The sequence below is a fragment of the Momordica charantia genome (genome assembly GCF_013281855.1).
Source record: "Momordica charantia cultivar OHB3-1 chromosome 9 unlocalized genomic scaffold, Mcharantia_2.0 BLBB01000009.1, whole genome shotgun sequence".
Lineage (NCBI taxonomy): Eukaryota > Viridiplantae > Streptophyta > Magnoliopsida > Cucurbitales > Cucurbitaceae > Momordica > Momordica charantia.
In genome coordinates this window covers 22,786,352-22,801,980 of record NW_028275167.1, presented here as the reverse complement: position 1 = coordinate 22,801,980, position 15,629 = coordinate 22,786,352, and the positions used below count along the sequence as shown (strand labels likewise).

General features: G+C 31.9%; 1 protein-coding gene across 1 annotated transcript; it reads left to right on the top strand.

The window, feature by feature from the left end:
* Nucleotides 1-360: 360 nt before the first annotated feature.
* On the top strand, nucleotides 361-12,541 carry LOC111022517 (annexin D5-like). Its single transcript, XM_088117832.1, has 6 exons — nucleotides 361-516; nucleotides 1,584-1,729; nucleotides 2,905-3,123; nucleotides 4,172-4,387; nucleotides 4,495-4,584; nucleotides 12,194-12,541. Exons 1-6 carry the CDS (start codon nucleotides 441-443, stop codon nucleotides 12,386-12,388), a joined length of 942 nt encoding a protein of 313 aa, XP_087973958.1. The 5' UTR covers nucleotides 361-440; the 3' UTR covers nucleotides 12,389-12,541.
* The last annotated feature ends 3,088 nt before the right edge of the window (nucleotides 12,542-15,629 follow it).

Here is a 15,629-nt window from a genome sequence, read left to right as displayed (position 1 = left end):
GAAATATCTCTTCTAAAACTTTAGGAATCAAATAGGTACTAACTTCAACCCTCGAGGACCAAAAGTATAATTTGCCCAACAACAATTTAATAATATGGCAACTTTCTGTTAACTAAATTTTATCACCTTTTCTCTTTTAATTAAAGAACTTAACAGAAAGTTTTTAATACATTAAAGGTTGTACCTAAGTTATTGGTGCAGTGACATGAGGTCTAAGATCCAGGTGAAGTAAAAAAAAAACATTAAGGGTGAAATCAAGAATTTTGAAAGATTGAAAGGAAAAAAAAAGACAATTTAGATTTACTATATTTAGCCTACTACCCCACTACAATTCATCTCTCTTTCTCCTTTCTATGTGGTTCCAAATTTTCTCTCATTTTCTTTCTCGGGAAACAAGCAGATTCATACAAGGCTTTGTTCAAGCAATAAACAGATCAGAAATGTCTTCTTTGATCATTCCGCTTCAGCTAACTTCTCCACAGGATGATGCTAACCAACTTCATCGCGCCTTTAAAGGTTAGATTTGATATCCATTTCGTTTTTGGTTTCTTATTTTAAAAAATTATGTTACTTTTTGGATACTTTTTGAATACGTTTTTCACCTTTTTGATAAACGCAGTTTGAATTCTTGACCAAATTTCAGAAACAAAAACTAAGTTTTTAAGAGAATCGTATATGTTTTTGTTTCATCTGCTATCTTTTAGGGGTGAGTTTGAAAAACTTTCCAATTTAATAACTTTTTGAACAAATATTTTTTTTTTTATAATTTTCATAAAAATAGATTTAATTAAAATATATAAGTGTTTGGTTACATTATCTTTAGATTGATTGTCGTCACTCCTCTGTTTGGTTGCATTATAACCATAAGGTAATTTTTAGTAAACTACTTTAGAATCACTTTTTGGATTATAAATGTTAAAAAATATTATAAACCAATTTGATTATTTCGAAGGAATATTTATTTGGTAATATATTATGCTTTTTCTTTTCTAATATATTTTTCCCCTAATTTGAGATCAGATTCGACTTATTAGGATCGGATAAACTCATGTCTCTGAAAAGATGGTCAGAGAATGGAAAAATGTGAGGGAAAAGAAAGAACATGATAAAGGAGACAATCTTTTAAAACATCTTATTTCTAACATTTGATGGATTTGATGATGATTCTACATTTTTATTTTGAGTTTTTTTTTTCCTTTTAAAAATGAATTTTGGAAACGATAAAAATAAAGTTTTATGTTTGTTTCTTTTTTTTTCATATAAATGAAATAAAACAATGTTTTTATGAAAAATATAAACAAAAAAAAGTAAATATAACCTAACAATTTTTAATATTTTATTTTAAAAAACAATTTGTATGTAAAACCATGATTTTCAAATTTAAAAATTGAGATATCAGTAGCACAAGAGACGTGGAGATTCAAAGTTCCACAAAAAAAAAAAAAAAACAATAAACAAGGAAAAATTTCCAAACAAAGTTTATTTTTCCCCAAAGAAAAAAAAAAGAAATGAAAACATTACTAAACGTACCGCCCGTTGATTATTATTATTACTACTTATTTATTATTATTATTATTTTTTAGGTTTTGGTTGTGATACTGCTACAGTTATCAATATTCTTGCTCACAGAGATGCAACACAGCGTGGTCTCATTCAGACGGATTACAAAGGCATATACCATAAGAACCTCATCAAACGCTTGAAATCTGAGCTTAAAGGCAATCTCGAGGTCAAAAAGAAATTTGTTCTATTACAAAACTCAAGAACACAGGAGAGAAAAAAGATTACAATAATCTTTCTTATTATCTTTTTTTACTTGCTTGATAATTTTCTGTACAAAAGATTTCAAAAGGGTATAAAATAATAAATGAGTAACTACATGCATATAGACCATTTATCTTATTATTACTATTACTTTTTGTAGTACAATATGTTGGGGAGTGAATTTGAACTATATGTGGGATGGAAATTCATCTTTCGGTCGGAGATAGGTTACCTTGACTAATTGCTAGGTTAGCAATTAAGTTTTCCTTTTCTTTTTTTTTTTTTTCCTTTAAAGAAATTATCTAAAGTGGGATCTTGTCCCACATAATATTTCACAAATATCATTCTAAAAAAAAATATTTACAAATCCAAAATTTCAGGATTTTTTTTTCTCAAAATTACCCTCAATTAATGTCATTCTATCATATTTATTATTATATTTTAAAATATATTTTTAGGATAAGGTTTAGGGTTTATGATTTTATTTCTTTATTAAACTAGAGAAATTATCTCGAGTAGGTCTAAAGTTTAGGATTTAGAGTTTACCATTTTATTTATTTATTAAAAATAGAAATTGTATAGTAGCTCTACGCCTTCATGTTTTTTTTATTTATTAAAAATATATAAATAGGGATAATTTGATAATTTTCATATAGGCACAGTTTATATTTTGACAAATCTATAAAGTTTTTAAGATTTAAGCCATTTATGTAATTAGATTATTTAAAGAGTCTACACCTGTACTTGTCCCTTTTTTGTCATGACATGCACCAAGTAATCAACTAAGGAATGTCTCTAAGCTTATAATTGAAACATGTAATAGAAGAGTTTAATATCATTTTATTTTTTATTTTCTTATTAATCTCTCTCACAAACGTTCTTAATCTTGTATTTATGTTCTTCTCTTTCTCCTTTTGGTATATAGGTTTAAATTTATATTTTAGTATCTCAACTTTTAGTTTGTTCTATTTTGCGGCCTGAACAAAGAAAAAAAATAGTTTTGTCAAAACCAAAATAAAGATAGAGACTAAAAATCGCTACAATTTTAAAGTTTAAGGATTAAAATAGACATTCAAGGCCGGTATTTGTGTCGGGTATCAATTGAATAATCAAAATATGATATATTTTGTATGTTTGCAGAAAGCAGTATTGCTATGGATGTATGATCCAGTAAGCCGAGATGCTGTCATAGTGAAGGAGGCTTTATGTGGAGAAACTGTGCATTTGAGAGTTGCCACTGAAGTAATATGTTCTCGTACATCAACACAGATTCAGCATTTTAAACAAGTTTACTTGACCATGTTTCAATCATATATTGAACATGATATTCAGAAAACTGCCTCGGGTGATCACAAAAAGGTCATATACGCTCTCTTTACGTAGATCTCGGTTACTAATGAGTCGTTTAGTAATGTGTCTATTTCTTGGTTTTAGTTTTTTAAAAAGTTAATATAAGCGTTGAGTAGTTGTTTTTGTTTCTAGTTTCTCATTTTTGGAAACGTTTCTAAAATTATATCTATCTCAATAAAAAAGAAAGACAAAAAAAAAAAAGAAAAATGAAATAGTAACGTAATTATGTTTTTCTTATCAAACAAAAACAAGAAACTTTTGGGCTCTGGTAACGTTCTGTTTCTCGTTCCAATTTTCTTAAGAAGTTTAAGCATTTTACAACTAACTATGTTTATTGTTTCTTACTTTTTTTGAATGTTTTATAGAAATTTTGGAAACAACCTAAACAAGTTTCTTTTTTCTATTCTCATTTTCAATTTGTTCCAAAACATAAATAAAAAATTGTTTTATCATATTTAAATCCTTAGATGTGAGAGCCATGCAATTCATTTTACTCATTAAAAATGAAGAAACAAAAGCAGGAATGTTAGATGATTTCTATTTAGTTAAATTATCCCTGAACTAACATCTTTATTTCATTCTTTAATCTAAGATGAAAGTAAGATTACTACCTCCTCCGGTCTTCTTCACTCCGCTTCTCCTCTCCCCTCTTCTTCATGGAGAGACCTATCAAAATTTATATGGTTCTATCTCAAATTGACTATAACAGAAGTAGTACATGTCTATTATAAACTTTTCTAAAGTCTCTCATATTTTGAATGTAGGATCTTAACATATATATGCGTGGTGGCTCTTTTGAGTCACCAATCTTGGTCAGATCCCATTTTTTAAATTGGATGTTCATTTGAGCCGGTTGAATTGTGATACTAGATCAATACTCATGGAATTTCATTTCAAAATTAATTGGCAACGAGAGAAGTATTCCATATCATATTAACACCAATATGCTCGTGTTATTTTTTATTTAAACGTTTGAATAGTGAGCTTTTTCATTTTTTTGTTTAAATAAACTTTTTTAATGATCTTAAAGTTGAAACAAAGTTTGATTTATTTGCAGCTGCTATTGGCCTACGTTAGTATACCACGATACGAAGGACCAGAAATTGACAAAGATTCGGTAGAGAAAGATTCGGAGGCTCTGTACAAAGCTGGAGAGAAGAGATGGGGAACTGATGAGGACAAATTTATAAAGATTTTCAGTGAAAGAAGCAGTGCTCATCTAGCTGCTGTTAACTTGGCTTACAAAAATTCACATGGCCATTCTTTGAAAAAGGTGCATTCATTATTATATAAACTGTTGGAAACCAAATTATATACATACCTTGCATTTGGGAAATATAAATGCGGTTAAGTTACAAGTTTAATCCCCGAACTTTGCAGGCAATCAAAAACGAAACATCTGGAAATTTCATGCAGGGCCTTCTAGCAATCGTGCGGTGTGCTGAGAATTCTGCGTTGTATTTTGCAAAGGTATTGTTTTCCATTGTCCCAGTTCTTAGTATTTCTTCTCCGAATTTGGATTAAATCAATCTTCTTTTTACCTGATGAATGATATCTATTTTTTGGAAAGAGAATCACTACATTAAGATACATGAGAAACATACACAAAAAAAAAAGCTTAAAGGAAAACACTCCAATTTAAAGAAATAGTAGTAAGATCATAATTACAAAAGAGGGAGGATTTTGTAGACCATAACGACGCATAATTTTTTATGTTGAAAAAGATAGATGACATAATAATAGAGTTTGTAATTTAAGGGACTACTCCTGATTTTGAGATGGAACCCCAAATGCGGCAAAAGGAGAAAGTTTTGAGAAAGTTTTGACAAGAGCTTGCTAATATTGCTGGAGTTTGTTCACGCTGTTGGGTTCTTTCTAGGGATGACTTTAATGTTTATATATGGGAGAATCTACATCCCTTTCCTCATCAAGGAATAATAGAAATAATTTAAATTCTTTTATTTCTGAAGATGAGCTTTTAGAGATCATCTTGTCTCTAATGGATCATATAGGTTGGTCAAATCTTCGCTCCACCCCTATTCTTTTAAGATTAGATAGATTCTTATACACCAAAGATTGGAGTGAGAGGTTTGATTGTCACCTTATTCATAGATTGGCTCGTGTTACCTCAGATCACTTTCCTATCATTTTGAAACTAAATACACTAAAATGGCCCCAACCTTTTCGATTAGAAAATACTTGGCTAGATGATAATAAATTTTAGGAACTAATTGATCAGACTTGGCCTCTTTTGCCAAATGTAGGCCACTAGGTTTGGCTCTTTGGAAGAAAAACTAAAATCTCTATTATTCAAGGTGAAAGATTGGAATAGATCTATTTATGCGATGTAGTTATTATTGTTGGTAGAGAAATGAGAAAGTGGAGAAGTGTGAATTTCATTTAATGTTCCATATAAATACATACTTATGCTAAAAATAGACTCAACTATCTCCACAAAATTAGCAACTTACTCCACTAAATTCATAAGATATCAACTTAAAAGACTCGACTACAAGTAAAATAGTCAACAACTCTCTAGAAACTGGGACTTAGACTAGACCAACTCAAAACTAACATTCAAACTTATAGTGGTAGCTTGAGTTAACTAACATTCTCCTCTTAACTCAAATGCTATAGACACCCAACTTGAAAGCGACCCACACTAAAGAACTTAGTGAAGATATATGCTATTTGCTCCTCTGAGCTGCAATGCACCAGCTACACTTCTCATTCCTTTTAAATTTCTCTCAGAACATAATACTTGATCTTAAAATGCTAGGTCCTTCCATGAAAAACCAGATTCAATGAAATAGCTAGAGTGGCTTGATTATTCACAAACACCTTCACACTCTCTTCTTGCTTCAGATGCAAGTCATGCATCAACTTATTCAACCAAACAGTTTGGTTGACTGTTGTCGTTCCTGCAATGAACTCAGCTTTTGCAGTTTACTCAGCCACTATATCTTGTTCTTTTGAACACCATGAGAAACACCCTGAGCCAAAAGTGAAATAATAGCTAAAGGTGCTCTTTATATCATCCAATGACCCAGTCCAATCACTATATGAGTAACCCTACAACTCAAAATTTTCAACTTTATTGAATTTTATCCCAAAAGACACTGTGCCTTTTAGATATCTCACAGCCATTTTTCCAGCAATCATATGATTCTTGCTTGCATAGTGAAGAAATTTAGATAATACACTTACACTGTACATGATGTCAGGTCTAGTGGATGTGAGATATATGAGACATCCAACTAGACTTCTGTACACATTATCATCTACAGGTTCCTCTCCATCGTCCTTTTGCAACTTCTCATTCTGAATCGTTGGAATGTTCACACTCTTACACTCCTCCATATTGAACCTCTTCAATATCTCTCTCATGTACTTCTTCTGATAGATAAACAATTAATTCTGCCCTTGCTGAATCTCCGTACCTACAAAAGTAATGCATCAAACCTAAATCAGTCATCTCAAACACTTTCATCATTTCTTGCTTGAACAACTCTATCTGAATACTATCACTTCCTGTCACCAGTAAGTCATCTACATAGAGAGATACAATCACAACAACAGTACTTGATTTCTTCACGTAGAGTGCGGATTCACTTAGGCTCTTCACAAAACCCAAGTTCAGCAAGTGATCATCCATCTTGCTGTACCATGCCTTAGGAGCTTGTTTCAACTCATAGAGAGCATTCTTCAATAAATAAACCTTCTGCTTTTGTCTTGGTGTAATGAACCCGTCTAGTTGTTCAATACATGTCTCTTCTTCTAACACTATATTTAGGAATGCTGACTTCATATCCAGCTGTTACACTTTTCATCCATGCTGAGCCGACACAGCCAATGGCAACCTGATTTTGTCCATCCTTGCAAACGGTGCAAAAGTCTTAGAGAAATCAACTCTCCAGACTTGTGCATACCCTTTCACCACTAACCTGGTCTTGAGCTTGTTCACAAAGCCATTTGGATTCAATTTGATCTCATAAACCCATTTGACTCCAATCACCATTCTGTCAGCAGACTTCTCTACCAGCTCTCATGTTTTGTTCTTCTCTATCATACTCAACTCTTCATTCATTACCTCTATCCACTTCTGATATTTTTTTAGCTTCTTCATACCCTGCAGGCTCTAACACAGCTACAATACTTCTTTCATACACCTCATTCAGTAGTCTAGTCCCTCTAACTGATGCATCATAAACTAGTTCATCAGGATCTAGAGAGACTTCTTGTTGCTCCACCTCTGCTTCTTTTGTCCAGTCCCACTCTTCATCCTCCAAAAATCGAACATCTCTACTAATCACCATCTATCTATGTGAAGTTGATAGATCTCGTAGGCTTTGGACGTCATGCTATAGCCTACAAAGATTCCTAGTCCCGCCTTTTCACTTAACCTGTCTCTCTTCACCTATGGAACATGAAAAAAACACAAACAACCAAACACTTTCAAATTTGTCAGTAATTGACAGTTTTGGTTTACTATCAAACCAAGTTTCATAGAGTGTCTTATTCTCCAAGACTATTGTAGGTAGTCTACTCAATAGAAAGACTGTTATGTTTGATGCTTTCGCCCAAAACTCCGTTGACAATTCTTCTCATGCACCAAGCATCTTGTCATCTCCATAATACACCTATTCTTCCTCTCACTAACTCCATTTTGTTGTCGAGAATATGGAGTAGTGAGCTGATGCTCTATCCCAGCTTCTTCATAGAAGTAATTAAACCGTTGTGATGTATATTCAATCCCATTATCGGTCCTTACCACTTGAATCTTACAACCACTTTAATTCTCAACCGATATTTTACACTTTAGAAACACTTTAGCTGCTTTAGACTTATGCTTCATGAAATATATCTAACACATTTTGGTATAATTATCAATTAAGATAATGAAATACCTATTGCCATTCAGTGAGAGAGTTGGTTGAGGTCCACACAAGTTAGTATGAATGAGCTGCAGCTTCTTAGTTGCTTTCCAGATTGACTTCTTGAATGACAGCCTTGTTTGCTTCCCTGTTAAACAAGCTATGCGGTTTGTTTTTAGTTCCTCCAAAACTTGTATTCATACTGTCATCTCATTTTTCTGCAGATACTGCAATCCCTTATGATGAAAATGCTCCAACTGATTGTGTTATAGCTTAGTGTCATTCACTTGACACTTGAAAGCTATTTTCTCCTTCTCGAGTGGATCTAATGAGAAGCTCTTGTACTGCATCTTTATTTTGAACGACTCGTTCCCACTATAATTAGAAATGAGACACTCTCCTTCTTCAAACATCATTTTAAATCCCTTCTATTCTAGTAGACCAAAACTTAACAGGTCTTGATCAATCACAGAAACAAAGTACACATCAGTAATTAACTTGGTTCCAGCATAGCTCTTTGTTGACATTGTATCCTTCCCCTTCACTTTTAGATACTTATGACCATTCCCTATCTTCACCCTTGACTTGAATGACTTGTCAAAGTCCTTGAACAATACTTTGTCAGTTGTCATGTGATTGATACATTCACTATCAACCAACCAACCAACTATCACATTGAGCGTCTCATGAAAAACAGGTAGCAATAAAGAGTTTATCTTCTTCTTGTTGTACTGCATCATGTGCTCCTCCTTGCTGTTGAGTTTTTGCTTCATTACAGAACCACTCAATGTTCCCCAATAAATTACACCTTCTACACTTCACATCTGGCCTTCTCCAGCATTTGAAGTGTCGATGATTCGGCTTTCAATAGTGCTTGTATGCACTACTAGCAACCTTTGTAGCGGATTTCGAGATGTTGTTGCCACTTCCCCTCTTTCCTTTCCACTTCTTCTCCCTTCCACCTTCTCTCTGCTGCATTCTAGCTTTCAGTGCTCCCTCTGTGCTTCCTTCTTGCCTCATCAACCTCCTCTACTCCTATGCTTGCAAAACACTAACTACTTCTATTACCTTGAGTTTAGAGAGATCTTTAATATTTTCCAAGGAATCAATGGTTACTTCCTATCTCTCAGGTATTGAAACCAGAATCTTCTGAACTAATCTATTGTTAGATAAACCAGTTCCTAATGCTCTTATTGAAAGGATGTGACTAAACCCAACACTTATCTTGTTAGCGATTCCAATAAACTTGTCTAAGTACTCCTTAATGGACTAAAAATCCTTCATATGCATTTTCTTGAATTCCCTCACCAAGTTCAATACTTTCATGCCCTTAATTCTCTCATCACATTCATACTCACCTTTGAGGAACTCCTAGATCTCCTTTACTGACTTCAAGGCCATAATTCTGTTGAATATGGTGTGAGACATAGCTGCATACAGGCAAGCTTGAGCCCTTGCCTTTCTGGTGACCCTATCCTTATAAGTCTTGATCTAATGCATTCTTGGGTTATCAGGAAGTGGATCAATCACATAATCGTGCTCAATTGCTTCCTAATAATCACAACCCTCCATCTACGCTTGTATTCTTATAGCCCATGCTTGGTAGTTTTCACCATCAAACACAAGTGGAGCTCGTGAAGAAAGAATGTTTGATCCTAAATCCATCTAACACAACTCTCACAGTTGTATCACTTGGTTTCTCTTGAGAATATTTCACTGATCCCTTAATAATTTAGGGCTATGATACCATTGTAGTTCTTATTGTTGAGGGAGAAATGCGAAAGTGGGGAAGTGTGAATTTCATTCAATAATAATGCTCCATATAAATACACATTCTAATGCTAAAAATAGACTCAACTATCTCCACAAAAATTAGCAACTTACTCCACTAAATCCTTAAGATTTTCCAGGACTTGGACTAGACCACTCAAAACTAACATTCAAATTTATAGTTGTAGCTTGAGTTAACTAACATGGGAAGGTTCAATCACAAAAGCTGGCGGTCAGAAAGGAACTTTCTGAAATTGATCTCGAAGAGTAGATCGGTGTAATTGAAGATAGATGTGCACAAAAGAAAATTCCTTCAGGCTGATTTAACGTCTCTGGCGATAAAAGAGATTAGATTATGGAGCTAGAAATGCAAACGAACTTGGCTCGTAAATGAAAACTCAAGCTTCTTTCATAAAGTTTGTCTGCTCACAAAAGACATAGTTTCATATAGGAAATTGTGGATCTGAAAGGTAATAGTTTAATCACTGATTATAGTCAAATTGAAGAAGAGGTGGTTAAATATTTCCATGATCTTTACAATGATCAAGAGCTGAATGGTTGCATCGTATATGTATAATCTAAATGGGCTCTTATATTTATAGAGCAAAAAAATAGGCTCACTGTCGTGCCAAAATAAATCTCCTGGATAAAATAATTGTGGAACATTATCAAATCAGATTTATTGGGAATGTTCCAAGAAATTTTTAAGAACGAAATTATAAATCGAGTAGTCAATATTGAGACTTTTATTGCCCTTATTAAAAAATTTTCTAGGCCATCGCAGCCTTACTACAAGTATTTATAAAATATTAGCAAAAGTTGTAGCTCACCCATTTAAACAAACTCTCCCAAACACTATCTTAATATGCCTCTAGGTGACAATCCGAAAATGGGACTCCAATCGTGGAAGATATAGAGAGGAAATTTGATAAATAGAAGTATGCGAGCTTGTCTAAAGTTGGTAGACTCACGCTCACATGATATTGTCCGCTTTAGACATAAGCCTTACGACTTTGCAACCAAAAAATCTCATATCAATGGAGATAATTGTTCTTTCTTATATACCATGGATCACCTCTTTCCTTGGGACTTTGTTTGTACTCCTTACAAACGCAACAATCCTCCCCTCGAACAAAGTGTCACTTGTATATTGCCTCGAATAGTCATGCAAACCATCTACTCCAGGTTGGAAATGAGAATCCCCTTCTGTCTAGCGTCCAGATAGAGCATTTGCTACATGAACCACCTTGTGAGAACACCTAGCTGAATCTCGTCCCCTCGAACAAAGATACCCTACTTTTCCTAGGCTTTATTTAGGTATATTTTCGCCCAAGAAATTCCTTTGCCTAAAAAAATTGATGCTTCTATCGAGGAATGACTATACGATTGCAGCCTAGACCAAATAGTTGTAGGTACCATTTCGCATCTTTGGCTTGAAAGCAATAGGTGAATTTTTCCGGATGCAGCTCAAAATGCAACCCTCCTTGGGGAAGAAACTCAGTCCACAATATCCACTTTATTTTGTAATTATAATATTCCAATGTTGTCCTTAATTGGAGTACGTGCTCTTACATCACTCTCCTTTTGATGTATGCCCCTTTGATTATGTCTCTTATTTTTAGTTTTTAATTTTTGAAAAATTGTGTGGTTTGATAATCAATTTAGTTTTCACTTTTTGAAAAATGGTTTTGTAATGAATTAAAAATAAAAAGTTTTTCAAAATCTCCCATTTTCTTATATTTCCTTCTAACCCACTATTTTTTTCTCTCTCCCAACAAAAAAATTCTCTTTTTTCCCACCTTTTTTTCTCTCCAAAATTTACATCTCTCATTTTTATGATCTCTTAAATTTTAATATTTGTCCAAAACTTTTCTTTTTCTCTAAAATTTCTCTCTTACATATCAATTTTTCTTTAAAAGATAGCTCACTAAAATTTCTCATACTCTGTAACATTTATTTATCTCTCTAATTCATTTTTCTCTGCAATAATATATATCTCTAACTTTTCTCCTTCTAAAATTTTCTTTAAATTTTTTCTCACTACAACTTTTGTTTTTATTTATGTTTTCCTTAATAACTTTACTCCCTAAAATTTCTATTTTCTTAATAACTTTTTGTTCCAATACCTTAACATATAGCTATCCTAATTAAATTTCCTTTCAAACATATTTCTGGTTTGTCTAAATTTTCTCTAAATCATTTCTCTAAAATTTCTCTAACTTCAATTCTAAAATTTTTTTCTTTTATTTCCATACATCCATACATATCACTCTCTCTAACATATCTCTCTATCTCTCCAACTTTTTAAAAGTACGGAAAACCAAGAACAGTTATCGAACTTATTTAATTTTTGTTTTTTCAAAAAATAAAACCATAAAACTAAAATGGTTATTAAACGGAATCTAAACATTGTTGAAATGATTGTTTAATTCTAGATTTTGCACAAGGCTATGAAGGGCTTGGGAACCGACGATCATACCCTAATAAGGGTAATTGTGTCAAGAGTCGAGATAGATATGCAATATATAAAGACAGAATACCAAAGGAAGTATAAGAAAACACTGCATGAAGCAGTACATTCTGAGACATCAGGCGGCTACAGGGACTTTCTTCTCGCCTTGTTGGGCTAGGATTGCAACTTCTCATGCATGATCCTTATAATAAAGTTACCCTTCATGTTTGAAAAAATTCCTTAAATAATAGTTTGTAGCATTAGTTTCTTTATAGTTTGAATAATTTTCGAGTCGTGTTTGATAAGTTCTTAAATTTTAAAAAGTTTTAAATTTGAGATGGCTTGAACTTTAAAGGTATCTAATAGATTCTTGAACTTTCAAGTTCTTTGTATAAATTTTCTTTTTCGAAATTCATGGACCTATCATAAACAAAATTGAAATGTCAAGGTCGACTCATTAGACAAAATTCAGTTTTGTGTAAAAGAAGATGTCGAATGGGTCAGAGATCCTAACCCGAAACAAAATTGAAAGTTTAGAGACTTATCAAATACTTTTGAGAGTTCAGGAGGGAATAAGCAATCACCTTAAGGGGCCGTTTGTTTCGTGGAAATCCAAGATTCCTGTGGGACGGGCATCTAGATTCCCACGTTTGTTTTGTAGTAATGTAAGATACCCGGGTATCTCGAGATGTCTGGGTATCCTAGGATGTCAATTTGGAAGGCATCCAAGTCAGTTTGGATGCCCTTTTGGAACATGGATTTTCATGATTCCCATGTCGATGGCATCCTACGTTGACGTTTACAACCCTTTGTTATTTTTTCATATATTTAATATATTGATTGACTAATAAGCAATTAAGTATATTTATGTATTACATGTACCTATAAAATAAACTTCAATTAATTTATATAATATCTCCATTTACGTTTAATATTTTGAATGAAATATTATGAATAATATCTACTGTCTTAAATACATAATTTTAAAACAACATTTTCTTAACGAATATAATTTGATAATATAATAAATGAATTTTACCCCATATAACATTAATTATATAATTGTATTTTTAAAAAATATTAAAGTTGATAATGAAATTTATATTCAATATTAATTACTTTAAAAAAAAGTCTTATATTAATACGAATTCTAGCTAATAACATACAAAAATTAATATAATTAATAAAAAAATAATCTAAAATATTAAATTAATTTTAAGAAAATATATTATATAAATGCAAATTATATTAGATTAATGTATTAATTATATGAATATTCGTAAGGGCGTTTTGGAACATTATATAAATTTAGAACATTCACATGAATAAATCTTACAAAACAAACGTGCTTATTCAGATATTCCCGGACAACATTATATATTTTCCTACGAAACAAACGTGGTCATCTGAAGATACCGGACATCTAAAATTCTTGACCATCTGAAATTCCAAGCATCTGAAGATGTCGTGCATCTGCATTCCCAAAAAACAAACGGCCCCTCGTGGGAATCCGAGATTCCCGTTAGACTGGCATCTGGATTCTCACATTTGTTTCGTCGGAATGTAGGATACCCGGAAATTTTGAGATGCCCAGGTATCCTAGGATGCCCATGGGAGGCATATGCTATTTTGAAACATGGGTTTCCAAGATTCCCATGTTGAGGGCATCCATTTTTTACATTTTTGCCCTTCATTGTTTCTCCATATATTTTCTTTCATAAAAAATTTTTAAATTTTTTCTAAAAAAAAATCTTTATTTTTTAATTTTAAATTGATAATTAAAATAAATTAATGTACTCATCATCTAATAAAGAACTCTCTGCTATTAAGTATATTTGTACATTAGATTTACATGTAAAAAAATTACAATTAAATTATCTAATATCTCAATTTATTTTTAATAGTGCGAGGAAATTACATTATTAATAATATTTATTATCATAAATATATAATTTGAAAGCAACATTTTTTTACGACTAATATACCTGTGATATTTTTCTTCTTAAAAAAATATAATGTGATAATAGGATAATAAATATCACCAAAGATTACATAAATTATATGATTGTCGTCCTGGAAAACTATTAAAGTTGAAATAAAATTTATATTAAGTTAATATGAATTAATTTGTTCAAATAACATATAAAAAATAAAAATATTAAATTAATTCAAATAAGTCTATTATATTAAATGAGTTTATAAATTATATAAACATTCGTAAGGGTATTTTTGGAACATTCTACAAATTTAACAAATGGAGAACAAATCTCGCAAAACAAACGTGACTACCCAAATATTCCCAAAACAAACATTAAATTTCGGGCATTTAAAATTCTTGGCATCTATAGAGGCAAATCTACATTTCCTAAAAACAAATGAGACTGAAGACCGAAAAAGTTTGTCAATTCACTTCTCCAATGAAACAAACTTGTCCTCAAGTTTAGGATATAAATGCTCATTCGACAAGTAGAAAATGGCTATATAATTTTAGAAATGCTAAACAACTAGAGATGTTGAACCCATCTAGTAGGTCAAAACTCAAACTTTTTTCATAAAATCTTACAAAGGCTAATCCTTTTTCTTCTTCAGCTTATTGTATATGTACCTATTGGAAATGTTTTCCTTCCTTTCGAGTGTATGTACAATAACAAGTTCTCCGATATGACATTTTCATTTCCTCCTCTTGACTAAGGAGGTATGTTTTAACTTAACTTAACCCTCCAGGGACACCCTATAAACTTGGGTATCTATGGTTACCATTAAATTATCCAACACCTAGCGGAAGTAGTGGGACTCAAACTTGGACGTTGGGTGTTAACATCCAGCCCTAAGACCACTTCGCCACACCCGCAAGTGCATATAACTTGATTGACAATTAGAAATCTATTATCAATTCATTTTACCGCTCTAGTTAATAGAAACATTGATACATTTTTTTGGAATATGTTTCAATATCTAAAATAGTTTCATTTTACCTTATAACTTAGATTTGAGCTTTCCTACCAAATAAAAATATTAGAATGAAATGAAAGAACACAATAATATACAATAATATGAAAAGATTATAACTAAAATTGATTTCAATTCTTTAGACCACGATGGGTAGAAGTCAAAAGGAAAAAAAAGACTACCCTAAATTCTCAAGTCAATATATTAGAGGTGGACAATAGTATTTTTAATTTTAAATAAATTAAAATGATTAACTATTTCATGTTTAAGTTATAATAAAAATTATTAATAAATTTATATTTATGTTCGGTATACATTTCAAATAATTAGTAGATCGTGTCCTTGCATCATATTTTCTTTCAAAAGGAAGAATTTGCATGGGTAGTGTGCTTACATTTTATTTCATTACTTAGAATGGGTGGGATTATGAATATCTGACTTTAAAATTATTAGCGTAAAGTCATATGATC

What these genes read in the sequence shown, in the direction of transcription:
- LOC111022517 (XM_088117832.1), top strand. Translation starts at nt 441, where the DNA reads ATGTCTTCTTTGATCATTCCGCTTCAGCTAACTTCTCCACAGGATGAT. An exon ending in AGCTTAAAGGCAATCTCGAG is followed by an intron (nt 1,730 to 2,904) that starts GTCAAAAAGAAA and finishes GTATGTTTGCAG; the next exon opens with AAAGCAGTATTGCTATGGAT. An exon ending in ATGGCCATTCTTTGAAAAAG is followed by an intron (nt 4,388 to 4,494) that starts GTGCATTCATTA and finishes CGAACTTTGCAG; the next exon opens with GCAATCAAAAACGAAACATC.